At 36.1% G+C, this 27,780-nt stretch overlaps 1 protein-coding gene across 3 annotated transcripts in view; it reads right to left on the bottom strand.

Annotated features, from left to right (window-relative positions):
• LOC113230335 (kinesin-like protein KIF21B) overlaps positions 1–27,780 on the bottom strand; it is a 138,511-nt gene that overhangs the window by 94,939 nt on the left and 15,792 nt on the right. For all 3 annotated transcript variants that reach the window (XM_026464225.1, XM_026464223.1, XM_026464224.1), the window contains exon 3: positions 6,797–7,025. In XM_026464225.1, coding sequence (XP_026320010.1) covers positions 6,797–7,025 — 229 coding nt within the window. The remainder of the gene's footprint in view (positions 1–6,796; positions 7,026–27,780) is intronic.

Genomic DNA, 27,780 nt, shown 5'->3' on the forward strand with positions numbered 1-27,780 from the left:
TCAGGTCTTTGCGATTTAAAGCTCTGAGTGGCACTGGAACTATTATGGTCAGGCGCACGACTTGTTCGTCCCGTCCTTGATTATTATAAAGAAAAAAAAAACAACGCAAAGATTTTGAATGTTAAAGGAGATCCGATTGGCATAGGCTTAACGATCGCTATTAAACAGGTATACAGACCGGTAACGACTTCTTGAAACTTTCAAAGATGTCAGTAAGTATATTATCAAGTCTCTAACAATAAGGGTTCGACGCAGCGCGTGGGCAGGCAGCAGCAGTGTACACGACATTCTGAGTTAAATGATTAATGATCGCGAGCTTGCTTATTAGTGGTCGGTTGTTCTTATGATCTTTTTTGGAGGTAACTAAAAAGATTTATAAGACATCTAAAGATAATAGAGGTATCTAAGGATAATGACAGCAGTTTGTGAGTGCAGAAGGAAGTGTAGTACATTGTGCAGTCTCTGAGACACTAGAATTGCAGTTTTTTTTTTGTAATACTAAGTGACGGGTCGAACAAGTCGTGCACCTGGTGTTAAGCGAGACGCCTGTCCATAGTAGTTGCAGTGCTATTCAGAAGATCTGAGAGACAATGCCACTGCGCCTGTCAACCTGAGACAATAAGTTGACAAGTCCCATGTGCTTGTAATTTCACCAGCACCCCTACCCTTTAAAAGGAACGCTGTATATCACTGCTTGGCGGCAGATATAGGTAAGGTGGCAGTACTTCCCTGAACGAACTCTTACACAAGGCTCTACTTATCAAAATGAAAATGCGTTAGTTATGACAAGGAGAAGTCACCCGCTAGCAAGTACTAATGTACTCGAGGAAGGAAAAAGCTTGTTTAGAAGGTGCCTGCTCACCCTCGCTTTGAAAAGGCCTATGTTTTATTTATCGGGTTGCAAATCCTTAAGCAAAATATCCTTTACATATATGTAAAGGTGATTGTCGTACATTACTATTTGGCAAAATTCTTCTAGTTCCGAATCTTATAGTCAATATTATGACGAAATTTTACGATATTGTAAATCAAACTGTACAGGCAGATAAGCCTTGGTGAAGCTGACTTATCGGTAATATTCGGCTTAAAAGGACCGCAGTGGGTGTTATAGCTTTATTGGGAACGCTTGCTAATAGTATTATCCAAACATTGATATATTAGAGAGGGAAAACCAATGGTGTAAGGCTTAAGTGAAGAGGCATTTTTTAGATATCATAAGTCATATCGTCGCTAACGTCAGGTGAGTTTGACTCTTTACATTAAAAAAAAACAAATAATAGACAGGGAGGCCATCCTCTGAGAACCTTCTTACGCAATTAACAGAAAAGTGTACCTAAGGGTGAGGCCAGATGAGTGTAATTTTGTGAGTTGTGTTTTTTGAGTCGCATAGTTTGCGCTCGACTCATTTACGGTTGAGGCGCCAGACGGACGTATTTCATTCAGTTGCTTTTCAGCGTTAGTATGGGGTGTTTGAGTCATATTGTGTATTGAAGCAAGGAACGTGTCTACTTACACGCATCCAATGCCAATACCACTTTCCTCACCCCTTCCTCCACCCATACCAGCACGTCGCACGGTGCGACCAATTCGCAACAAAATTATTTTTGCGTCGTCGTGTGGCATAAATCGGACTTGTATATGAAATCGAATGCAGCGTATATTACGCAACTCACCAAATTACGTTCGTCTGGTCTCACCCTAAAGGAATTCCAGCTTTTTGGTTGAAATTTGAATTTATGTAATAAATAAAATAATTAAAAATCAAATTGTCTTTAAGTTTCTTCAAGCGTCATTCACTAATAATGCAATATGAAAATCATACAAATATGAATTTTAACGGCTCACTGGTTATAGGTTAAGTTTGTTTAACGCCATTCTTCATACTGATCTATACAGAACCAAATAGAGGGCGAGGTCATATCTTAGGGCATTGACTGTACACGTTAAAAGAGACATGAGAACCTATGTCAATTTTCAAAGTAAACAAATAAAATCTGCATCAAATACCAATTATAAGACTGCAATAGAAACCATAAAAGCGGATGCATTAATACCAGCAACAACGAAGTGTCAAAACAATGACGCCATGAACAAAGGCCAGCCACCATTGTCTCCCAGAGTAGACTACAGTCCTTACGACTCGTGTCTCTAAGTTGACAGAGATATTAACAGCCTTGAAAGTAATGGTAATAAGGTTGTGTAATAGATTTTTATTAATAAAGGTGTTTATGTTTCTACGACCAGCGATTTATTTCATTAATTAGACACATATTCATTGATTATAAGAAATCGCAATCCATTTCTGTTACAGATAAAATCGGTGCGGTGTCGTGTGTTGTGAAGAAGTTAAGAAAAAGTTTTAAATTGTACAATTAGGCAATTGCGACTCAAAATGACGGTTGGCACGCGAACCGAAGCTAATTTCTTATTAAGGTCTTTGCTCACGCCGCGCCACAGTGCATTGCTTATTTCGTCTCTCTCCTGACTTAACTGTCGGAATTGGAATTAGGCAATTTTCCAAGGTAACGTATTTTCGATTTTAAGTTGTAGCCTCACATGTTAAGTTGTACTTCGTGTCAAACTCGTTTTATCAATGAAATACGGTCTAATTACTACAAACATTTTTGCTTTATATGTCCAAAAAAGATGGATGTCGTTAATCAATATTTCTTTATCTGGCTTCCATAAAAAAAGGAAATAACGTTAATGCGATAGATAACGGCGACAGCTTCCATCTCATTTAAAATTTTTGTATCATTTATTACTCATTGTTGTTATTATTCAGATGTCATTACGAATTTCCTTTTTTAATTTTCTTTATAGAGTTGTTCTGTTTCATTTAAGAGCACACTGCATTTTAGTACGATTGTAATTTTATTCTTGTTCGAATTAGGTTTAGTCGTTTTTTTACACGTTAAGTATTTAAAACCATCTACCTCCTCTCCGCCTCCAGCTGAAAACAATCGCTGAGACTCTGAACAGCATAAAGCTGAGCCGACTAGCCCTTTCGGCTATTATTGTGTATTTACTTTTATTAGATTTTTACTTTTGTATTTTTCGCTTTTATTACATCGACCGGTGATTGCGATTCTAAGTACATAAGTGTGGTCAGTGCCTTACTCGCTTTATACAAGCGAATCTTATCGATGGGTCCTAAGTATAAGGGCCAGACTAACAATTTGATCATTTTCAGTGTTTTGTAGGAAATGCTTAATTTCATTATAAGGTAGCGTTAAAGCAAAATCTAAATATTCAAGGAAAGCTCGAAATACAAGCTTATCTTGAAAATATACCAGATTGAAAATTTGGAAGCCTCTCCTGTAAATTTGTGATTTTGCGCTTTGGTCCTTATACATAGGATCCATCGATATATGTATATCAACTTTGATAAAAGAAATCGACACTAACTCAAGACTAAGAGTTTGCGCACTACGTCACGTAGTTCTCAATTCGAGAAATAACGATCCGAAATGTCACAGGGATCATTTTATCTCTAGGCGTCAAGCGATATCGTATCGTATCGTATTTTCTCGGATTAGAATCGGACTTAGTGCACAAGCGACATCTGAAGTAGGTCCGAGTTTTCTAGATTTGTATAGTCTCAGATTCGGGCAAATCTATTTTATATATTAAAAATACTTTACCATGAAAAAACCATCTAACGCCAGTTACCACAGATTTAGAATTTTGTTTATAAAGCAATTGTTTTTTTTAATTTTCCGTTTATAATGATAATACCTTTATGACGACTATACGCAGCAAATGAACATGACAAAAAATAAGTTTACGAACAACGTCAACTTACATTATTGCCATATACTGACGACAATTATTTCCAAGAGATTATTTCTTAATGTTTATATCGCGGTTTTTAATACTAATTGAGGTATTATAATCGACATATAAGTGTATATTATAATGTGCCTTAATAATGTGTTGAAGCTGGCCTTCACGCTATGACATAGGAGAAGTCGTAACTTTATATGAGACGTTAGGGCTTTGAGGGCGTGGTAATTGTTGTGTGAAGTCCTTTGCCTTGCACTGTCGTACAAGAGTTTAAATGAGTGATATATTTTCAAATTGACGCTATAAAGGTAAAATGTCTAACGTGCATTTGAAAAATATGTAACTGTATTTTTTTTAATCGTAACTTTAATTATTTTTATTATATTTTACGTAAAGGCTGAAACTTTCCAGTTTTTAGTGTCTAGCTTATAGACTAATTGACCGGGGCAGGCAGAGTGTGGATTGGTGATCTTTTTTAACCGACTTCAAAAAAAGGAGAAGATTCTCAATTAGACTGTATTTTTTGTATGTATGTTACGCGATAACTCTTTTGTGCACCAATTTTGATGATTCTTTTTTTGTTGGATCTTTCCAACCTTGGGTACCTCAGTACTGGCCCCATTAAAGTTTGAAGAAAATATTCCACCTCTGCTGGTAACAAACTAGGGGATGAATCAGGTATTGAGCACTTTCCGGTAACTGATTTCAAGAAAATTTGGCAAATAGATGTTAATTCCACGAATTTTTGCGGTCGGTTTTTTTGTATATAAAAAAGTTACAATTAACTAATACAAAGATCGAACATAAAAAAAATTCCTCCGCTCTGACAGGACTCGAACTTGCGTCTGCGTACCAACTGATCGAGTCAGCAGATCTTACTAATTTCTTTATGTGATTGTTACAGATCTTTTGTATTGGGTTTCGGCTTTTATCACCGTAAGCAATACCTGGCGATACCTATGAAGCTTCTCACTCGGTCGGTACCGTTACATCGAAAATAAGATAGCAGTGGAGTAATTCCACAAATAACTTTTTTACAAAACCGAAGTCAAAAGTTCGTGTAATTATATCTATTTGCCAAGTTTTATTGAAATCAGTTACCGGAAAGTGCGCGAAACAGGATTCATACCCTAGTTTGCCAACCTTAGAGGTGGAATATTTTCCTCAAATTTGAATGGGACCATTATTGAGGTACCAATTTAAAGTAAGGTAATTTGAGGTAAGTTTCCAATAGAAAAAGAATCAACACAAAATCGGTTTAAAAATGCCGGAGGCATCGTGTAATTTACATAAATAATAATAATCATAAAATAAAAAAAGATATAATAATAATAAATAATACTGTCGAATTTAAAACCTCCTTTTTTGAACTCGGTTAAAAAAGAATATCGTGGTAGTAAAAACACAATGATATGCAATAAAATCAATATGAGTGATCTTTGTTTAGCTGATTATGTCACTATACTAAGACAAGGTTAACAAAAAAAGAGCCTTGATCAGGGCTTTTTTCTTTGCAGTTAGGTACAGCCGAAGCTGTAATAAGTAAGAAATCCACGCCTTACTCTCTTGTTCTATAAATTGGTGGTGTTTACTCAGAAAACTTCCGATAGCGAGTGTACATTCTTAGGCTGAGATTTATAAAACGAACTTTCATTTCGATTGATCCAAAATGGCGAGGTATAGAAGTGTTTCCAATTTACAAAACAAATATAACGAAATGAACGAAAAAAATGAAAATCTCTGAAAATCCCTGGACGAATTCTTTTACAAGGAGCTCTACTGCTACTAAATATAACAAAGGTAATAAGAACCAAAGAAATTGGTTTTTATAAGCATCTTTGAAAATCATAAAAAACCCAATGCACAGAAGCAAACTTTGTAGCTAGTTAATGTATAGATATATTCCTAGGCATTACTCCTACACCTGTCTAGATTTAGAGCTCAAGCTTGGGCTGTTGACCCGGCTTAATTGCAGCGAGGCGGTGCCGACAACAATCGCCAAGAGTTCCGCGTACTTTTAGCAAATGGGTCGCCGTTTCTACATGCATAGGAATCTGGTGAACTATCGGGTATCTTTAGTACGTCTTGTATATGGTATTGTACGTATTAGCATGATTAATATTAATTACAAATACATCAAGATCCACAAAAAAAAAAATACCTAGTTAGGCGTACTCCAAGTTTGCACTTTAAATCTTCAGTAACTCAATGGCAAACAGAAAGTTATATAGCAATGGTTTTACAACTTACTTGGACTTTTCACACGATTTAATAATTATGGTAAGATATGTTGGAAAGCTAGGTGTACCACAAGGCTCCAAACTCGGACCGCGCTTATTTGTAATATAGAAGAGGTAAATTGTAGACAATTAATTGAGAGTACAATAATAACATAATAACAGTTTTAACAGCATCAACATAATATCACATAGTAAATCAGTTTTCGAAAGAAACATAAAATAATACCTAACGGAATGTAATATTAGCAACAAAATAACCGATGAAAATAGAAATCATACGTTATCGTTATGAATTTGATCTGATATAGATTACAAGAGATCGATAAGCTACAATGGAACCGCGGTTCCATACTCCGGCAGTATACCGTGATAAACGATTAGACGCGTCTAATCGTTTATCACGGTATACTGCCGGAGAAATGCAAGTCACAAAGTGAATTTATGGTCACAAAAGGCTTTGCTGTACGGTTAAATAAGATCTAACAACAAGAAAAGGAATTTGTGGAAGTGAATGCTTCATTTCCTTTGTCCCGAAACTATGTAATTTTTCTTAGAAATTTTCATTACTAAATCAAATTAAAATCCAAAATACTGTTTGGAAATTGTCATCAGTAGATGTATAAGGTTTTCGACGCTTAAACAGATTCGACATAATGTTTCGAATTAGGAGCTAATTTCTCTTTACGGCAATTTCTTATTCATTTTATCAATTACCGATTCATAAAAAGAAACTAATCGATCACATGGACTCAAACGGCAATCGCTCTTACCTGCCCATAAGCCAACACTGTAGCGTTATATCCATCCAATGCCGCCTCCACCAGCTTCTTGACACACGTTTCGTAGACATCTTGCTGGTGCACTGAAGGTTCGAATGCAAAATCGAAGGTGAAGGCTCGTTCAGCGCCCAGAGCCACCCCGCCTTCCCCGGCGGGGCCACCGGCTCGGGCGCAGATGCCGCATCCTTCAACGACTTCGCTTGGTGTTTGAGGACGGATCCTGGAAGAGAGAATCGGAAGTCTTTAAAGTTATAGTGTAAATTTTCACTGGATTGTTGACGCTAAAAATGGGAGAAACACACATAATCAACGATAAACAAACATTAATAATTGGTAATGACACGTGAACAACGAATAAGTTAATATATCAAAAATTTAAGGAATCAAAGATTACCTAAAGTAACCTAACATAATATGCTGAATAATGATGAAGTAGCAAGATGGAGTAAGAATTATTCAAGGGTATCTTCACCAACAAGATTACAATGGGCGTGTTGGCTACAATGGGCATGTTGATCGCTTAATATAAATGACAAATGGTGTACGGATGGCGACGACGGGAATAAAAAGAGTTGTCCCTGACCTTTGACCTTTTCAACGCATTAATAATATAATAGATGCATATTTATATATGCATATGTAGATACTCAATTTATTTCAGGAAGGAAAGGAAAAAAAAGGTCTTGAATTCCAAGAACGTAAATAAATCTTTAAGTGTTAGGAGACGAGATAAGGAGAAATAATTTGCATACCTGAAATATCTTGATTGACAAATCGAATGAACGAAATGTATACAAATTATAATACTAAGTAATAGGGCATTGTTCTTCTATAACGACACGCAATTCAATGACGCGCAACGGAAGTTCAAATTATTGTTGGTCTTCTGGTTCACGAGCAATGAATAGGCGTGCGTATGTGATGCAAGGGATTCAAGAGGAAGTCAACAAATAAGGGGAAAGGGATAGGTAGAACAAAGAAACACGAATGAAGTGTAACAGGACAGCGTCAATGGAACGGAATTTAATCAAAAGTCGATTATTAACGCTAGACAATGAAAAGAGTCTTGACCGAAAATGAACGTCTGAGAATGTTTCCGAGAATGTCGACGAGTATCTCCCGCGTAATTAAAAGATATCAATTTCTGTGTGTAGTTTGAGAGGAATTGTAGAGTCTATTGACTACATTATTTATTATATTTGGAGGTTTTATATCTGATGTCTCATATTGCACTTGTGCTCTCTTTTTTGCTTTAAGACCCAGCGTTGGGTTACCCAAATGAGAAGCCTGATTAATGGATTCCACGTAATTTGGCAGGTTCTAGTGACGCGGTGCTATGTCATGCGCAATTTTCTTATTTTGGAATGGTTTTTCAGTGTTTAATAAGGTTGTGCTTCAGTACCTTCGTAGAAATATTCACTTTATACAAGCCTTGTATGAAATGAAATCATGTATTTTATGATATCCATTTATTGAAAAATGTAGCTAGATAATATTCCATAACCGAAAAATGATTTCAAAACGCAGACGAATACGAAGAGCAAGACGCAGCAGCACAAGAGAAATGTAAAATGAACAAAACGAATTAAACTGCAGAAAAGTCATCTCACATGTTAATTAAAGCGACACGGCTAAGGCGTGACTTCCTAAGCCAAACAATTTATAAACTTTCACATAAATAACAACAACAATTACCACCATAACGGCACAGCAACATGCCTCTCTTAGCATTAATACATTGTAAATTATTCCCCGTACTTCGATAATCCTAAGTGATCGCAAACCATGCACGTACCTCGCGTGAACGAATCGCGTGCAGCCTATTGTTACGTGTACATACATATAGATAGGTATACTGCTTTAGCAACTATCTTAGGAAATAGATTTACAATGTTTAGAATTTACAATAGGGTTTGACGTGAGCGATATAATTGTAGTGAAGACAGACGTCAAAACTTAAAGAGTCCCTCAAGGTTGTATTCTTAGCTCTAGTCAATGTAAATGATATACTTTGTATTGTAGCTACATTCATGTATGACATATGGTATGTATGTTTTATAAAGTATGTTTAAGTGTACCTACATATATTCAATTAAATTTATATTACCGTTAAGCTGCTTAGAGTACCAATAACTGCCCTCATCTATATTTGTTGGATTCAATAACGTCGCTATTGAAAATCCTAGTCATTTTGTTCGGTATACTTGTAATATTTAATAACACGTTACATCTCAATGGAAACAAACATAATGCTTTGTCAATAAAATAACTAACATATGTGTATGCGTGGGGTTCATTGTAAAAGTTGTTCTATGGAACTGCGCTATACATAAACACTTCACTTGTCTAATGTCGAAGCCTGTATATGTACATATATACGTAAATAAATTACTCGTAGTAAAATGACTAGAGATTAGACATGTGCGCCGATCGTAAAGTCGTTGGCGACGACGGCGGCGTGGCATATGTTTTTCCGATATTATAAAAACACTTAATCATTGTTTAAATGAACCTTTGTATTCAACGTTTTTTACACTATTAATCTACGTAAAGAATGTTTCTATAATAAAGCAATCACATGAAAATAAACACTATCAAGTTAAATCTAGTATGAATAGGATTTGTGTTCATCATTTGGGGAGTTTTGCCATAACCGCCACGCTTGACAGGAGGGTTGTCGATCGCAGTTTGAGTGCAGGTATACTCGAGGACGCTGCTGCCCATCCTCAATGCTTGCTGATCCCTTAGTCGCCGAGTTCGACACCCACGGAAGAGTAGAGGTGGTTCTATTCTAAGCTAGAGACCACACGGACCAATGGATGCCATGGAAGGCAAGTTGTTGTAGTGTTCTTTGGGGAGGCCTATGTTCAGCAGTGATGATGAATAGTATGTCAGAATGTCAGGAATTGGAAATATTGCTTTGAAATATAATAAACAATTAAGTTTATACTTCATTAAAATAAAACAAATTTGAACCACGCCGTTTTACGTCTCTCGGTCAAATTTTTTACGTCTCGGTCAAATTTTTTACGTCTCGGTCAAATTTATCGGTGGTGGCGGCGTGGAAAAATACTCGGCAGCGGCGTAACGCTCATATCTAGTAGAGATAGGTATACAAACTTCGGCATAAAATAGATGAAATGCAAGTTATGTATTCATAACGTTATGTGACCAGTATTTTTGTCCCTCAGAGCGGGACGCTTGTAAATTTATTATTGTTATAAAAGTAAAACACAAGTTAATAATAGTTAAGACATGTTTATTTAATAAAAAATTTAAATAAAGGACTTAAAATTATCAAAAATTTAAAAAAAGAACTAATGTTGTGTAGTCTGATGATGATGGGCTGGCGTTATATACTCCTATTTTTTAAATTATTGTCACGTATGTCCTATTTTGTTGAAGCGGGATATTTTTAGTATTTTGGGGAGAGCGGGACACGAAGTTTAAAAGCGGGACGTATAGTCACGTTATGTATTCATTATGTTATGAAGTGAAAACTATAAAAAAATTAATGGATTAGGTAAAAGAAAACAAAGACAACACATTGCTACGAGGATTGACGTATATAGATGTCATTGCTTGGCAAGACGTTTTTAAGTTAAGGTCTTAATGAGTATAGCTTATGGTAAGAAAAATGTGCAACAACACTTACTGTTGTAAGTGTTGTTGCACATGTATAATATTACGATATTATGACGCCCTCAGTGGTCCAGCATTTAACATTGCTGGCGCTATAGACGTTCAGATTCCCGGTAGGACAAATTTGGGAAACAAAACTTGTCTAAATTGGTTTGGTCTTGGGTGTTATTGCCCGAATCGTGAATTTAGTTGCTCTGGTAATCATTGTGCAGGGAATTCTCTAGGTAGCAGAGCTCCTTTTGAAACAGTTCGTCCAGGGAAGTACTGCCCCCTTACCTATTTCTGCCGTGAACGAGTAACGTAAGCATAAGGGTGCTGGTGAAATTAGAGGTACATTGGATGATAAGTCCTTATGTCTCAGGATGATAGGCGCAGTGGCAGTGTTCCTCAGATTTCTGCGATTTAAAGCTCTGAGTGACACTACAACTGCTGGCACAGTACTTGTTCGTCCCGTAATTTGGTATCATAAAAAAGGTAATTGGTGTGATAATCTGATACATTATTATTTACGATAACATTTTTAACCTTAAGTTTATTGTCATGAATAAAAACAAATATTAGAACATTGTGTTTAGTTTTCGTTAGTAATTGGTTAAGAATCTAGACTCCTTTAACTTTTTCCAAACAGTCAACATTCACACAATGGATTTCTTTATTCAATTCCACATAATTTCCGTAAGGAAACTATTCTATTCATTTGCTGTGTTTGTCTATTCAAGCAACAACAACCATTGTAGTGTTATCGACGGATATTACCACGAAATGGTGTCAATCGTGTACTAAAGTGGGTTCTTTGTAGACCTCCTTAGGTGATCAGATCAACTTTTGGAATAGGTCATGACAATTAATCGAATTTAGAAATGGAAACTTATAAAAGTGATTGACCGTGTATGATAGGCTTCAATGACCTCGGTGGCCCAGCTGTTAACACTGTGAGCGCTGGATTAGGAAGACCAATTTAGGAAACGGACTTTTCTAAATTGGTTTTGGTCTGGGTGTTCTGGGTAATGCCCCGGAATTAATTTCGTTATTCTGATGCTCATAGTATAGGGAATTTTCTAGTTTCAGATTAGGTAATTGGTGTGGTTGACTGGCACCTTTGTTATTATTACCATGGAAACGAGCTTATTAATAAGGTTTTGTTATGCTAGGTAACAGTATATCACCCTGTAGGCTCAGCAGAATATTAAGCAAAATACGTGGGGGGCACAATAAGTTTCCGGAATGAATAAGAAAAAAAATACTATAATTGGTCAGAAATGAATTTATTGTTTCTCAAAATATTTCCCGTCAGCGTTAATGCACTTATTTATACGAATGAAACAATTTTGATAAAATTTATGCCACTCCCCCATGACAATCTCTGAAACATATTTTTCATACTCTTCGACAGCCTCTTCATGTGATGAAAATCGTTGACCGCGTAACTAACGGTTCTTAATTTTTGGAAATAAATAAAAGTCACAAGGTGCCAGGTCGGGATTGTATGCGGGATGCCTCATAAGGTCAACGTTGTTCACTTTCAAAAATTCATTTATCTGTCTGGCCGTGTGAGAACTGGCATTATCGTGGTGCAAGATGATACGGCGTTTACGGTTATTTTTACGAAGTTTGTCAATAACTTCCTGCAAACAAATGGTCGTGTACCAATCACTATTCACGGTACAACGATTCTCCAAAGCAACACTAGCCACGTGTCCAGTGAAGGAATCGTGTCTAAAAAGAAGGAATCATCCGTTTAGAGGCACTTTGCACGCGCGCCACTTTGATTGGTTTCGGCTCATCTCGAAAGACCCATACGCTCGATTGCTGCTTTGTTTTGGGATCGTAACTATAAATCCATGTTTCGTCACCTGTTACTATGTCCCACGCCAAATTTGATGCCCCTTCTGGTAAGCATGGCAATGCACCAAGTGACGCGATCCGTTTTTTGAGCCTCAGTCAAATTGTGTAGGATCCACCGAGAGCACAGCTTTTTCACACCAAATGTTTGTGTAGTATTATATAGTAAAGATGTCCGCATGTCATGGTATGTCACATGCCTGTCTGTTTAGATTATACGGCGCACAGCATCGATAATTAAAAAAAAAAACGAGTTAAATCTATGGCGATGTAGACAACCAATTTCTAAAATGACGCCACAATGTAACAACAAGTGACAGTCAGATGAAACAAACTGTATTCTACAGCCAAAGAGTTCCATTTTCAAATGTTGTATTTCTTTTTAAATATTGTTTATGTAAGTGGCCAGTTCCGGAAACTTATAGTGCGCCTTATGTATAAATACATGTTTCCCACAGACCATATAATTACTAGATATTTCCCAAGTTGTCATTGTACTCTAAGTTATTTGTATAAACCTCAAAATATCTGTAGTTTCAACCCCCGAATGCGGCATTTTATAAGTCTAAACCATCTTCTTAGGGGAGATTCCTGCCTACACCACACTACATTAATTATTTGGTTTCAATGAGAATTTTCTGCACTGTCAATCACACCAATCAGCTGGTCTGATACTAGAAAATTCCCTGTACTATGAGTATCAGAACAACGAAATTAATTCTGGGGCACCGATTTCGAAAAGGTTTATTTCCCAAATTGGTCGTACCGGGAATAGCACCTGGGACTTCCTTATGCAGCGTTCTTAATGCAAACCGTTGGACCACACCGAGGTCATCAATTATGTATAATGGGTTAAGGAATTAATTTTTAACCAACTTCAAAAACAGGACGAGGTTCTTAATATATATTGTATTCAACTGTATTAATGCGTGTATGTTACGCTATTACTCCGCGATTTGTACGATGATTTTGATGATTTTTTTTTTGTTGGAAAGAGGGTACCTCCGTATTGGTCCCGTTTTAATTTGAAGAAAATATTCCACCTCCAAGTGTAACAAACTAAGGAATGAATTCGGGTTCGCACACTTCCGGTAACCAATTTCAATAAAACTTGGCAAATAGATGTAATTCTACGATCTTTTGAGGTTGGTTTTATTGTTATAAAAAAGGTTATTAAAAATTATTTTAAATTAAATGCCCATTTGACCTTCATATCAGCTGATGGAAAGTAAGCAAATTATCGCAGTCAAATTGTTTTAAACTGTTATTAACCATTACTAACTGAACGCACTCTACATTCGCATAACCTTTGACGTTTAGAATGCGGTAGGTAACTGTTTATAGCATAGAAAGGCCAAAAACTTGTTAATGTATTTTAATAAAACTCTACACAACAGCAGCACGCAATTTGGACACATTTTTAAATGCATCAAGATGTAAACGTAGAACGTTAATAGCATCATCAAAATTTGGATATATCTTATGCAGCTACTTTAGAATGTTTAAGCAGCTTATAACATTTGAATTGTGACAGTTAATGGTTGGAATATTATAATTATAACTCAGCATGTGCAGACAGGAATCAAGCAATAGATTGTTCGAAAATTAAATGCATTAGCATACAAAATAGTTATAAATTGATGATCAAAAGTGAAAACATAATTATTGAAATTCGTTGAAAAATTATTGGAATACTTGTTTGTGACATCATATAATAACATTAATAATGTAATGTAATGTATTTGGTACTTTCACAATAATTGCAGGTTACACAAAATGTTACAAATATTTAAAGAAGTTCAATATATTTACAATTATATATAATAATAACGCACACGCTCATAGCCCCGTACAAGGTAAACCCTGTATCGCGGGTGCCATGGACACACACACATCGACAACCACAAATCACACCCAAACTCACGAGAGAAATAAACGCAGGCCATACAAATGTTTCTCTCGGCTCGGGAATCGAACCCGGGACCTCCGCGTGGCAGACCAGTATGGTCTAGATGGTCTAGATGGTAGTATGGTATAGAAGACCCAGGTTCGATTGCCGGGCCGGGAGAAATATTTGTATGGCCTACATTTATTTCTCTCGTGAGTTTGGGTGTAATTTGTGGTTGTCTATGTGTGTCCATGGGACCCGCGACACAAGGTTTCCCTAGGCTATGTTGAGTGTGTACGGTAAAAAAAAACTAATACTCATTTTGCTAAAAAATGACAGCACATAATAATAGACAAAATCATATACGTTGTTCTGATTTCAAAGTCAGTATCTAAAGCACTTGTGTTATGGAAATCGGAAAAAACGACGGTACCAAAAACACCCAGACCCGAAACAATATAGAAAAGCTAGTTCCTACATTGACCTGGCCGGGGATCGAATCCGGGACCTCTTCAATGACGACACCGTGAAAACCGATGTGTGAGCCCTTCGACCGCCGTCGTCAAAAGAACCACAGACTTCTAACATCCGATTCATTTACAGCGCGTCTATGTAAGATTTTTTTAGGATACCAAGTAAAGACCTGGTGGTAAGCGACACGCCTGTTCATAGCAGTTATAGTGCCACTCGCAGCCATAATTTGCCAAAATCTAAGGGTAGTGCCACTGCGCCCATCACTCTGGGACATAAGTTGACAAGCTCCAAGTGCCTGTAATTGTACCAGCACCCTTACCCTTCAAAAACAGGAACGCAGTATTGCTCACAATACTGCTATACTGCTTGGCGGCAGAAATAGGTAAGGTGGCATACTTCCCTGGACGAACTCTTTCACAAGAGACTCTACTGCTACTAAAAGTTTTCAGCATGTTAATTTGAGACGATTGAAGTAATAAAAAATGGAGTTCGTTGAGATTATGTTTTGAAGGGTAAGGGTGCTGGGGAAATTACAGGCACATGGGACTTGTCAACTTATGTCTTAAGGTGACAGGCTCTGCAACTGCTCTGAGTGGTACTGCAACTGCTATGGACAGGCGTGACGCTTAACAGCAGGCGCACGATTTGTTCGTCCCGTGACTTTGTATTACAAAACAAAAATTTTGCTGGCGTATTGTGCCTTCTATTTTTGAAATCACAACAATAGCTTAATGCCTGCTTAGGTCTGTAATGCGTACCTTCGCGTCTAATTTCGAATTTAGTGCCAACATTTACAACACAATAATTTCTAAAACAACCACTTCTACATTTCTGCGTTTACAAACTACCAGATTAGAAACCAGTACCCGAAACAAGTCCTAAATAAACGAATGACCAAAACGATCAATTCAGTATTGCATTGATATTAAATAACATTGCATATTGCCGAAGTGGAACGGGCGTGGGCGCGTAGTCCAAACTACAACCACCCACATGCCGTGGGCTTGTAGCCTCGGAAACAGGAAACTGTATGTTGTAAAAGTAGAAAGACATCGAATGTATAATAGTTGAAAAAGACGGTTATTGTAATTGATTGCAGAACACAAAACTGCAAAACTCAATACAATGTTTTATAATTTCATAACAACAAGAACCTTTCGACTGTTATCAAGGAAAAAGAAATTTATTAGTTTTTCCAAAGAAAACTTATAATGGCTAGATAGATTTCTTTAATGTCTAACGTACAACGTAATTTAAATGTATCTTTTTAACCGGCCTTAAAAAAAGGAGCATGTTCTCAATTCGATTGTATGCTTTTTTGTATGTTTGTTACGTCATAACTTTAACTTTTACGGCGTTTGTGAACCGATTTTAACGATTCTTTTTTTATTGAAAAAGGGGTACCTCAGAAGTGGTCTTATTGAAATTTGAAAATATTCCAACTCTAAGGGTGGAAAACTAGAGGATGAATGACTTTTGAGATCGGTTTTTTAGTACTCTGTACTGAGATTATTATGTTATTAACTTCAAAAATTACAAAAAATCGAAAAATCCCTTACGTAGCTTTTTCTCATAATGCTGTTTTTGATATTACAGTGTTTTGGTTTGACAGGGCAGCATAGGACTTGTCAACTTTTGTCTCTGGGTGAAAGGCGCAGTGGCAGTGCCCCTCAGTAGGGCTAGTACGATAGGGCGCGACTTGCGCCAGATAAAGCGCGAGATGTCAATGCGAGAACAGCAATATCTCGCGCTTTATGTCGCTTTCGTGCAAGTCGCGCCCTATCGTGCTACAGATCTTTGCGATCTAAAGTCCTGAGTGGCACTGTGAGTTCTGAGGCGCACTTGTTCGTCCCGTTACTCATTGTGATTCCGTGTCGATAAGTATGGTGGCTAACTTACTTGGAAATGGAGTTAAAAACAAACTTTAAAAGTATACAATACGTTTAACTTTCAACAAAAAACGGGTGCAGTATTGGCTGCGTAAGATTTATTTTGCGTCCTGCTAATATTCAAATTGTCGAAACACAAAACTGCGATGCGACGTCGCATCGCAGAAATCTACGAGCTCGCACGACGCATCGCAAGAATTTGCAAGAGTTAATCTTCTTTGTGTTTTTTTCCTATACGTTCTTATCAATAACTGCAGTGCAACACTCTTTTAACGATCCACCTGCCTAGTTTATAAAATGCGTTCAGTACGGTTGACGATGGTCGAAGGAATGGTTATCCGAACCGTGGCACTGAGATGCTTTGCTGCACGAAATCGCGTCGCAGCAATTCACGTCGCAGTTTCCTGCGTTGTGAATTTGCAGATTCGTAGTTTTGTATTTTGACTCTAAATTAGTTCTGGGGTCTATTCCCGTCCTCCGTCTGACGTCCGTCTGAAATAATTACTCTGAAATAAATAATACTCAACGAAATTAAATGACGCATGATGCGAACGAAGATTCATACTTGACATTGTCTTTTTGATTTGATCGTGTATTACTTATTTGACAGTAATTGTTTCGGACGGATGTCAGACGGAGCACAAAAGTTGACCCCCAGATTTTAGTGTTCTGGACTAAGTGATGAAAGACTCAAGTCTTTTAAGGCGTTTTATAACGACTCGACTCCATTTTACAGGACTCGACTCTAAAATTAAGACTGGGGGTTCGATTTTTTATTAATAAGACTCAGCCGTTATACTAAAAGACTTAAAAGACTTAAACGACTTGAACAACTTGAAAGGCTTAAACGACTCGAGTTGTTTGCAAAGGACTTATACCTATTTTATGTCTTAGTAAACCCGAAGTTTATAAATAAAAATGATGTGATGATAATCACGTTTATTTACTGATAATAAAAATCGTAAAATAAATACCTTGTGGGTAGAAATAAAATCACGCCATACGGCTCATGACTCGCGACTCCCGAGGCTATAAGGCGCTAGTCGTTTTAGCCTTTTTAGTCGTTTTAGTCCTATAAGTCTTTTAAGCTTCCTAGGGTTAAAAGACTTCGACTCGAATTAGTCTTCAGTTTTAGTCTTGTGACTCTAGACTTGAGGGTTAAAAGACTAGACCAGTCGTGAGGTGTTGAAAATTAGTCGAGGTTTTTTAAAAGGCCTTAAAAGACTGAGTATCTTCCGTTGCACTGTCACTCGTAGTAGGTTCAAGGAATGGCCCTAGTTTGAGGTCAGGTAATTTGGTTGTTTGGCATATTCAGTGTTCGAAAGAGGTATTCGTTATCAATGTTTTAGCATATGCTAAAATTAACACAAAATACCTTTTTAACCGGTTTAAAAAAAAGGAGGCGGTTCTCAATTAGGCTGTGTTTTTTTTTTGTATGCATGTTACGCGATAACTCCTATGAATCGATTATGATGATTCTTTTTTTGTTGGAAAGAGGGGGTACCTCAGATGTTGTCCCATTGAAATTAAAAAAATATATTCCACTTCTAAGGGTGGCAAACTAGGGGAAGTCATTAAGACTTTTGAGTTCGGTTTTTTAGTACTCTGTACTGATATTATGGTAAGGTAGAATTTACAATGCATGAATGTAAAATAGATTCCGAATTTTGTCATATATGAATGCAGTTTGTATTCAAATTTACACGCGTCTTTAAAAAGTAACATAATTAGTGTTTACTGTTTACAAAAAAATACTCAGGATTAATGAGCACTATATATGGTAAAGTAGAATTTACAATGTATGAATGTAAAATAGATTCCGAATTTTGTCATATATGAAAGCAGTTTGTATTCAAATTTACACGTCTTTAAAAAGTAACATAATTAGCGTTTACTGTTTACAAAAAAAATACTCAGGATTAATCAGCACTATATTATTTAACATTGCTTGTTTGATTTAGAGGCGAACACAAATAAACATGGTGATGTTATTGTAGGCGGCGCGTGCGCACAATCGGCGGACATCGCGCCGAGGCGATCGCTAATGTAATCGGTACCTTTCCGGTACTTAATATGATATCAAAGAATACCGAAATTTTTGAATGAGTATTCATGAGGCAGGGCCATCCCTGAAATGGTCCCAAAATGGTTATACGATTTATTTTATATACGAAAGTAAAATTGGTTTCCTTAATTTGTAGTTTTTTTTTTGATGTACCAGACAACCATACCAACTACGTGGCATTAAACTAGAAATTCTTTGTACTATACAGATAGTATAGTACGAGAGCAACCGGATAACTTCCAGGGCAAAAAAGTTCATTTCCCAAATGGATTCTACCGAGATAAAATAGAACTTACGACTCCTTCATTCAGCTCCCCACAAACGTCGACAATGATGGTATTGAACGTAGAATTACTTATTCCTCAGATATAAGTTTGAAGTCGTAAAAATGATATTATGTAATCGTCTCATACATAATTAATGATTATGTCAAAAAATTGTTGCCGACAAAGGTGTAGCGTATGACGGCATACAATTACTCTGTCGATTGAACAGTGTGATCTATAATCGAGGCACTACACTGTAGATCATATGTCTACTAAAGAGAAAGCCATAATAATGGACATTTCAAGAAGTCGATTTAGGAGTTACGGAGCAAATGCTACATCATCATCGTCAACCTACTATATGTTGGACCGTTGGAACCGGGTCTTCTATAGAGAAAGGGTATAGGCCAGCCATACTCAACCTTTTCTTTGCTTCATTTGCATATTATGTTTGCTACGTTACAATATTTTTTTTGTAATCTTTTCATAAGAAAAAAAATTATAACTCCTAATTTTATTTGTTTTATGGAAAACCTGAAATTTTATAGTAATTCATATAACAAATATAATTGGAGTTAAAATTCTTTTTCTCAAAAAAAAAAAAACTAAATCGCTCTCCTGTAACATTTTCCTTATGCACGTTAGACGTTTTAACTTTCCAGCGTAGATATACATATATCTCACTTAAGATTAAGAGGAAGCAGAGGAAAAATTCCTAATCTTCGATTTGATTTTACATGGGTATATCCTAAAGTTAAAAATAAAATATTGTATGAGTAAGTACACGATATATTCAAGCATAGACACTAATTAGAAACATAAAACAATAAAGTTTCCTCGATAGATAAAAATCACGAAATGACCTCTAATTTTCACATTTTTTCGATTCATCCTCGAAATGCTACAGGTTATTAGGACAAAAATTAGATAATTAATTATATTTATGCATGATCGAGAACTGTCACTACGTTTTTTTTAATCGCTTTAGTTTTAGAGTTATTCCGCTAAAACGAATTTGGTACTTTTAATGCGCAAAATTCAACATCTCCTGTCGCATGTCACGCGAACTTCAGGCATATATTTGTCTCACAAATGTGGGCGGAGCCAACGTCAAAACTTTTTTGGCATGCTCCCTCTTAAAGCAAACTAGAAACCCATAGTTATAAAAAGCACCGTCCTAATTGTCGAGTTTCGGGCCGCATAGTTTTTATATGGATCTCGGTTGCATGAAGTCGGTTTCAACTGCATGCAGTTAATGCGTGTAGTCGTTATTCGAGACCTTGACTGCATGACCTTGTAACGACTGCACGCATTAACTAGTAGTACGAGTAGCAGTACGACTTCACGCATTAACTGCAAACATGCAGTCAATCTGTTAGCAGCCTTAGGCAAGTCGTTCGTTGCTACGACGACAAGCAGGTATACGATATGTGACTTCCAGTTACAAAATATTCAACAATATTGAATTAATCGAAGGTACAATACGTTAGTATTGAATATTTTATAACGGAGAGTCTGGGCCAATTCCCAGAGCTCTTTATAATTTAAAAAGTAATTGGAACAAACTTTGGTCGGTCGATGAAGTGACCTAGGCCAGAGGTGGGCAAACTTTAAGCCAGAATTATATAAAAATATATTTTCTTTTGAGTATTTTTACTTATTATTATTGTGTAGTGTTATGTTATTTTGTGTGTATGTTTTAGTCCATTTTACATAGGATGGGTACTGTCACATTTCAATTTTTTACGTTGCATGTACTATTTTTAACTTATCTCTCAACCAGTTTACAAAAAGAAATAGTAAATTTATTGCAGTCTTAATTTTAAGTAAAATTTACAGTATATTAAGTAAAAATGAATGATGCGTACAACGAAAGATTTAACCATAGAGATTTACACCATAGAATCAATAAATCGAAACGGTTATTAACGGGTTTGAATTGAGTTTTGCTTCATGTTTTTGGAATAATTGTTCAAATTTCGTTTCGTTGCTTTTGATACCCTTCGTTGTAGACGACTTTTTCCTTGTTTGGTTGTTGTTGTTTTTTTTATTTGTTGTATAGTTTTTTGATAACTCAATAACATAATAATGGAACCTATTTTATTTTGTTTATTACTACTTTTATTTTGTTACTAGTCATATTATTATTAGTTTTAAAATGGTTATCTCTAAAGCGATTCTCTCTTCGTTACAAATTATCGCGATGTGATATTTAAATCGATTTTTTCGATTGATTTATACATACATTCCTACATCTCTATAAACTTCAGTTCTCAAACGCTGTACACATTCTAAGTGAAAATAATATATTAATAATATATAAATATTTATATAATATAACATAATTATATAATAATATGTAACTTTGTAATCTACCAAACTATAAACCAAAGTGATGGAAACATGTCTACTCCTATGCCTAACTTACGCTTGTCAGACATAGCCTTTAACTGAGCAGAGAGAGAGAAAGAGAAAGAGAGAGAGAGAGTTAAAATATATCAGAGAGGTTTAGAAAGAAGCTATTGTGGCGACAAATTAAAAAACAACATAACTGAGCAGAGCTCAGAACGAGTTAAAATATGTCAGAGAGGTTTAGAAAGAAGCTATTGTGGCTACAAATTAAAAGATAAAATAAAAAACAACATAATAAGGAAGAAGACCAAAGCTAAAGATACCGCTGAAAAATAATTCTTCATTTAAAGTGGAAATGGGCTATATTCATATCTAAAGAGCTACGGACGAGAGATAGTCCAAAACCGTAACGAATTGGTATCCAATACATGGAAAACGTAAACCTCTCTCGTAAGAGTAGCAGGCAAAGTATGGAGTAGAGCCTCTAGAGACCGAGAAAGGAGGTGGAGGAGGCTTTTACCGCTGAAAAAGCTGTTCTTATATAGAACAAGAAGAAAAATACTACACAGTTAAAACAAAAATAAATAGAAATTTTACTATAGAATAAGGCTAATATTTAAGTTTTTCTGTTATTTAAGCTCAGAAATAAAGCTTTTATTATTATTAGCTTTGTGTGTCGATATCGAAGAGGCTGTCAAAATACATTTCCGAGGGCCATACACTCATACTTTAGAAGGGCGGTCGTTAACAGGCCGGATTAAACCCCTTCAGGTCGTACTGTGCCTATCAATGATCTAGACTAAAACAATTATTAGTCACAAGATTCTTACCACGGAAATCGTTTAGTAAATAACTACGAAAGTAAATAAGTTTTAAAATCTAGACTAAAACATACTATACTTCTAGCAACAATCTATCTATAAGGGGGCATATATTTCAGAGTTATTTTGATTAATCACCAATGTAATCTTTTAATATTTTATCAAATCAGTGTTGGGGCTAATTTGCCAGCACGCATCAAAGCACATAACGACTATGTTGTTAATGTTATCAGTGACTTACTGATAATATTAGTAGATTGTATTGTATTAGTGATTTGATTCTATGTCTTGAGAACTGATAAGTCGAGACCGCAAAACTTGAAGCTACTCCAGCATCAAGCGTGCCGAATACCGACAATACTCTATACAAATCACACGTATAGTAGACGAGCTGATGCGCAGTGATAAGTGGGGTTAGCCTATAAATGGCACGAGCTTAAGTTACTTTTCAAGCCGAGCCATTACCGCCGACTTAGTGTAAGCGACAGAAAACGAATTTTACAGGAGATAGATATATTTTTTCTAAATATTTCTACATGTACTAAATTGAATTTTAATATATAATAATTATTTTCGTAACCGATTATGTAACAGCTATTTTTTTTAAAGAATGGATTAAGCCTTTTTTGGCGTTTACAATATCTTTCACCTCTATAGCTCGGAAAGGCTTTCTTTCTCTTTAGAAAGTTTTTTCCACGTTAGCGTGGAAAAGGTTTTTGTAATTCGAACTTGACGGTGGATTGTGAGATTGTGTTCTTTCGATGAAAGAAAAACATAACGTTCAACTACGCGACTTGTCATACATTATTTATGTAATATAAATCCGTTGGTATATTTTATTCTTATTATTATTGTTGAAATTAAATTGATAACGATAACTAATTTTTTTTATAATAAAACTGATTTGTTCAACTGTTCTTTTTTCATCTATTATTTTCCTCGTTGTAGTGAGGTGAAAAGTTGTGAGGTTCGCTCGGCAGCAAAGTTGAATTGCATCTCGAGTCTTGAAACACTCGCCACGATCAGGATTTATTTTTGCATGTTGGATGAATCTTGGAATCCTGCGCTTGCTCAGGTTTCAATACAAGCACTCGCGTCAAACAACAACTTTGCAGCCTTGCATAACAAATAGCTATTTAAAGTCTGTTGTTGTCTCTATCTAAAGATTTTTGAGGCCTTCAGGCGTTTAAGGTAACACTTGCGAATAAAAATATGCAATAAAATGCAACACATTGTTTGTCACTTTGTTTATAGTAAACGACGAAATAGTGATGTACTATGTCGGTTGCGATAAGAAGTGGGGTGGGGGCGGTATTATTTAATATTGATTTTGTCGGTTACACTAAAATATAAAAAACAGTTGAGCTAACGATAAATTAATAAAAAAATTGTAGCAGAAGAGCTCCTTGTGAAAGAGTTCGTCCAGGGAAGTACTGCCACCTTACCTATTTCTGCCGCCAAGCAGTAATGTCAGCGTTTATGTTCTGGTTTTGAAGGGTAAGGGTGCTGGTGAAATTACAGGCACATGAGACTTGTCAACTTATGTCTCAGGGTGACGGGCGCAGTGGCAGTGCTCCTCAAATCTTTGGGATTTAAAACTCTGAGTGGCACTGCAACTGTTATGGACAGGCGTGTAGCTTGCCATAAGGCGCACGATTTGTTCGTACCAACATTTGATATTACAAAAAACTTAGCTGTTGTTATAATTTCTATTTGATGTAATTTTGGCGGGAAATGTTGACGCGTCCTTGTCCGTTATAATTTAAAATATCAATTGCAATAAAAACGCTGTTTAGCATTGACTTACAATTATATGGACGTCGGGTCCGCGCTAAAAAGTGTCCGCACTTGTAAGGCGCTAAAATCGTATACAGAGCGCCAAACTCCGCTTTAGTCTTCATTTGTTCTACTGACAGCGCGATACTGCGATGACATTACAATTTAAATTTCGAATAGGTTGACTTGGGACATTTTTTTCGTGGTTTTTGTATTAGACCCGTCGTCCATTTATTTGTAAGTCAATGCTGTTTAGGTAAAAAGTCTCTTATGATAAGTCGGTGGTCATGGCTTGATATTTTTGTATTTTAATTCTACTTTTTTATAATCGTCCATCCATTGTTCTTCATCTATGATGACGAATATATTCCTTTAAGGGTGAATTGCAATAACGAATAACCTACCAAATAGTAAGCACAAAAACCTATTCGTATTAATTTCCTGTCTGTCAACAGCTTAGTTTAATTTTGTTCATACTGTTCCAAATCAATATCGAGCAAGTGGGTGGGAACGCCTACGTACTCCTAAATATTTAATTAAGAAGTAACATTACATGTAGTAAGGTTGTTTTGTTAGTCAAATTGTTATTTATCATTGTTATTATATGACTATCTATACTGATTGACAGGCAACTTTTATTATGACATTCTTATCGGCAAAGAATCGTGTTGACGCCACTTATTCAGTGATTGCAAATTTCAAATTGATTTATGTAGAGTCGATAACAGTAAAATGGCAACTCGAGCGGCAGTGATGGAGGGATTCGAGTGTTCGGATTTAGTAAATATCAACCGTTTTCCTTTTGCAGACACGACACGCGAGACCCAGTATATGAGAATCACGTGTATTCGTTACAATTTAAAAGTCGATACAACCTCAAACTCATTTGATTGCGAGGTTATATTGACGAAGTCGCATGCACAAATCGCTAGCACATGGGACTTGTCAACTTATGTTTCAGGGTGACGGGCGCAGTGGGAATGCCCCTCAGATCTTTGCGATTTAAAACTCTGAGTGGCATTGCAACTGTTGTGGACTTGTTATTTCACTCACTTGATGTTATAAAAAAAAAGAACAAAAAGAACGGTGGTAAGGCATCGATGAGAACGGCTGTAAAAGAGACCAGAGACAGTAGGTGATTGTGGGCTGAGAACCCATTTATTTTTCATGAAATTCAGGTCGACCTTAAAGTATTTCTAATGTCAATATGACTAACTGCCGGTTTGTATAAACAAATTACATTGTCATGAAGGCCAATAAATCAAACGCTTATTTACCTGGTCTATAATATTTTATAGCTACCTGTAAATTGGCAGGGCACAATGTCCAGTTATTACCACTATATATGGTATAAGGAATTTGTCGTAAAAGGCAACAGGCAACTACATGCGTTACCTCGTTTTATAATGGACTTTGTAGTGACAAAGTTTATTTGCTGTTAGTAAATTAGATACCTTCAGTTGTTGTTGGTGCGTTAAGTGCAATGATAAGTTGGCAATTAGACGCCCGGTGGTCTAGAGGGAAGCAGTTACTCAAGGAGGCCAGGGATTGTTTGATTTCTCTTCAAACGGTTGTTATTCTAGTGATTACATAAACAAAATTGAATGAAACTTAGATACGTATTACTGTAAAATAAACACCGGCAGTTGCTGAGAAGGCAGGCAGATATCGAAGGTCGAAACTAGAGTTTTCTGTTTTTATTGCTACTAGAGAACCACACCAATTGCCTGGGGGGTGGTTCACGTAATCAAACCGTTACGATATCGTAGCGATTTAGTCGTTGAACTGCTTTTTCGTATTCACGTGTGACAGTGAACGTCAACGAGTTCAATTTTAAAGTCGTTCGATCCAAATGTCGTTAAAGTGAACTTAAATCGACTCTAAACGACAAGTCATACGTATTCTGCTAAAATTTTGACAGTTCTTTCAATAAACTTTCGACAACAACAATAAAATTTTACAATCCAACTACATTTCATTAGTCGTTACGTTTCGATTCTACTCATATAATACTCGTGAGTACCCATTTTGGATAGGACTTCGATCGAACGACTACGTAACTTCAACGATATTTTGATAGCTTGAACTTACGTGAATCGCACTACAGGTCTCAGATTAACCTGTATGAGTATCAGAGCAGTATAGTTCACTCTAAGGCACTTCCCAGAATACTTAGACTAAATCCACTTTAGAAAAGTGCATCCACCAAATTGGTCCTACCGGGAATAGAACCAGGGACCTCCTCATCCAGCGCCTATGGTATAAACCGTTGGGCCACCGAAGTCATCGTATACAACCAGTTGTGTTACACGTAATACGATGTGACTAAACAGAGTCACATTCAGTTCGTATAAGAAATATTTTAGCACCGAATTCTTAATAGCTTTCGCGATTATTTAGATTGGAAATGAAAGAATTTCATTCGAACCACGGAACATGTAGAGCCCGATACATTGGTGTGTTTAAAAAAAAATAAAAACACGTGATTTTAGATTTTTTTATGATATCATTTTTTTATGATATCATTTTTATATGATAAGTGACGGGACGATCTTTCAATCGCAAAGATCTGAGGAGCATTGCCACTGCGTTACATGTGTCTGTAATTTCACCAGCACCCAACAAAACTGAAATGCAATAATACCCACGTTACTACTTGGCGGCAGAAATAGGTAAGGTGGCAGTAATTCCCTGGACGAATTCTTTCACAAGGAGCTCTACTGCTACTAGATTCGAAAAGAATAGATCCGTTTCCAATATCGACTGTGAACTGACAACCGGTACTATATCAATTTTAACAACTTTACAGGATGAAGAAAGAACTTGTTTGCGTTATTTATATAGCATCTGGTTTATAAAAAAATTACGTGGTGGTAATTATTTTTATTACACATGTTATTAAAACAATGGAATTTCTTGCAACGCTGCGGAGTATGAAATAGTATAAAACAGTATTAAAAAGTGATATCTTTAGAGAATTGAGATAGTACCGGTTGCGGTTCACAGTCGATATTTTAGTCTATAATCTGTATTACGATACCTATGGATACAAGAATAGAAATTCATATCGTTAAGTAAGCGCAGCACCTCGTTACACGATTTACGGTTGAAGAATAATTACGTTTTTTACTATGATTAGTGAGAAATCTAACAAAAAGCAACACGGTATCAATCACAAAAAATATAGTGATGTAAACTTAACAAAACTGTAAATAACACCTATCAACTTATTTAAAAGTCATATATTACAAAATACATTTTCTAGAGGATCATATCAGTTTTTCAAGGATTATGATTTCTTGCTAAAACATGGATAAGCAACAGACCTCATAAGTTTGTGGAATTACATCTATTTGCCAAGTTTTATTGAAATCGGTTGACGGCAGGTGGGTGAAATCCAATAAACCGGACTCATCCGATAATGTGAACTTAGAGGTGGAATATTTTCTTCAAATTTGAATAGATCCACTGCTAAGGTATCCGCTTTCTGACTAAAAAAATATAATGCAATCGGTTCATAATTGTCGGCAAAATCGCCTGACAAGCATATAAAAAAAAATACAGTCGAATTGAGAACCTTTTTTTGAAGTCGGTTAAAGGTCGGTTTGAGGTCGGTCGGTCGGTCGGTCTGTGGATGTTTCACCGTAAACATATACGTATAGCGGAAATTATGAATGACAAAATCTTATACCAGGAATTTAGTTAACAATATCTTAATTCATATAAGGAAGGATCATTTTAAGAAATCTCAGACCAATGAATTATTTTATTCTGCCGATTTCGTAGAAATACTACGTAGGTGTACGTAGTTTCTTGTAACTTTTAATGATGCGTGTGTAAAAGAGACCAACGGTTGAGAAGTAGGTTGCTTTTACAATTTGAAACAATGATGTAATAAAGAACCTTCACCAACATTTAAAGTGTCATCTCAATAATGCAGTTGAGCGATAGACAACTGTG

The sequence above is a fragment of the Hyposmocoma kahamanoa genome, unplaced genomic scaffold, assembly GCF_003589595.1.
Source record: "Hyposmocoma kahamanoa isolate Upper Pololo Valley unplaced genomic scaffold, ASM358959v1 63, whole genome shotgun sequence".
In the NCBI taxonomy this organism is placed as follows: Eukaryota; Metazoa; Arthropoda; class Insecta; order Lepidoptera; family Cosmopterigidae; genus Hyposmocoma; species Hyposmocoma kahamanoa.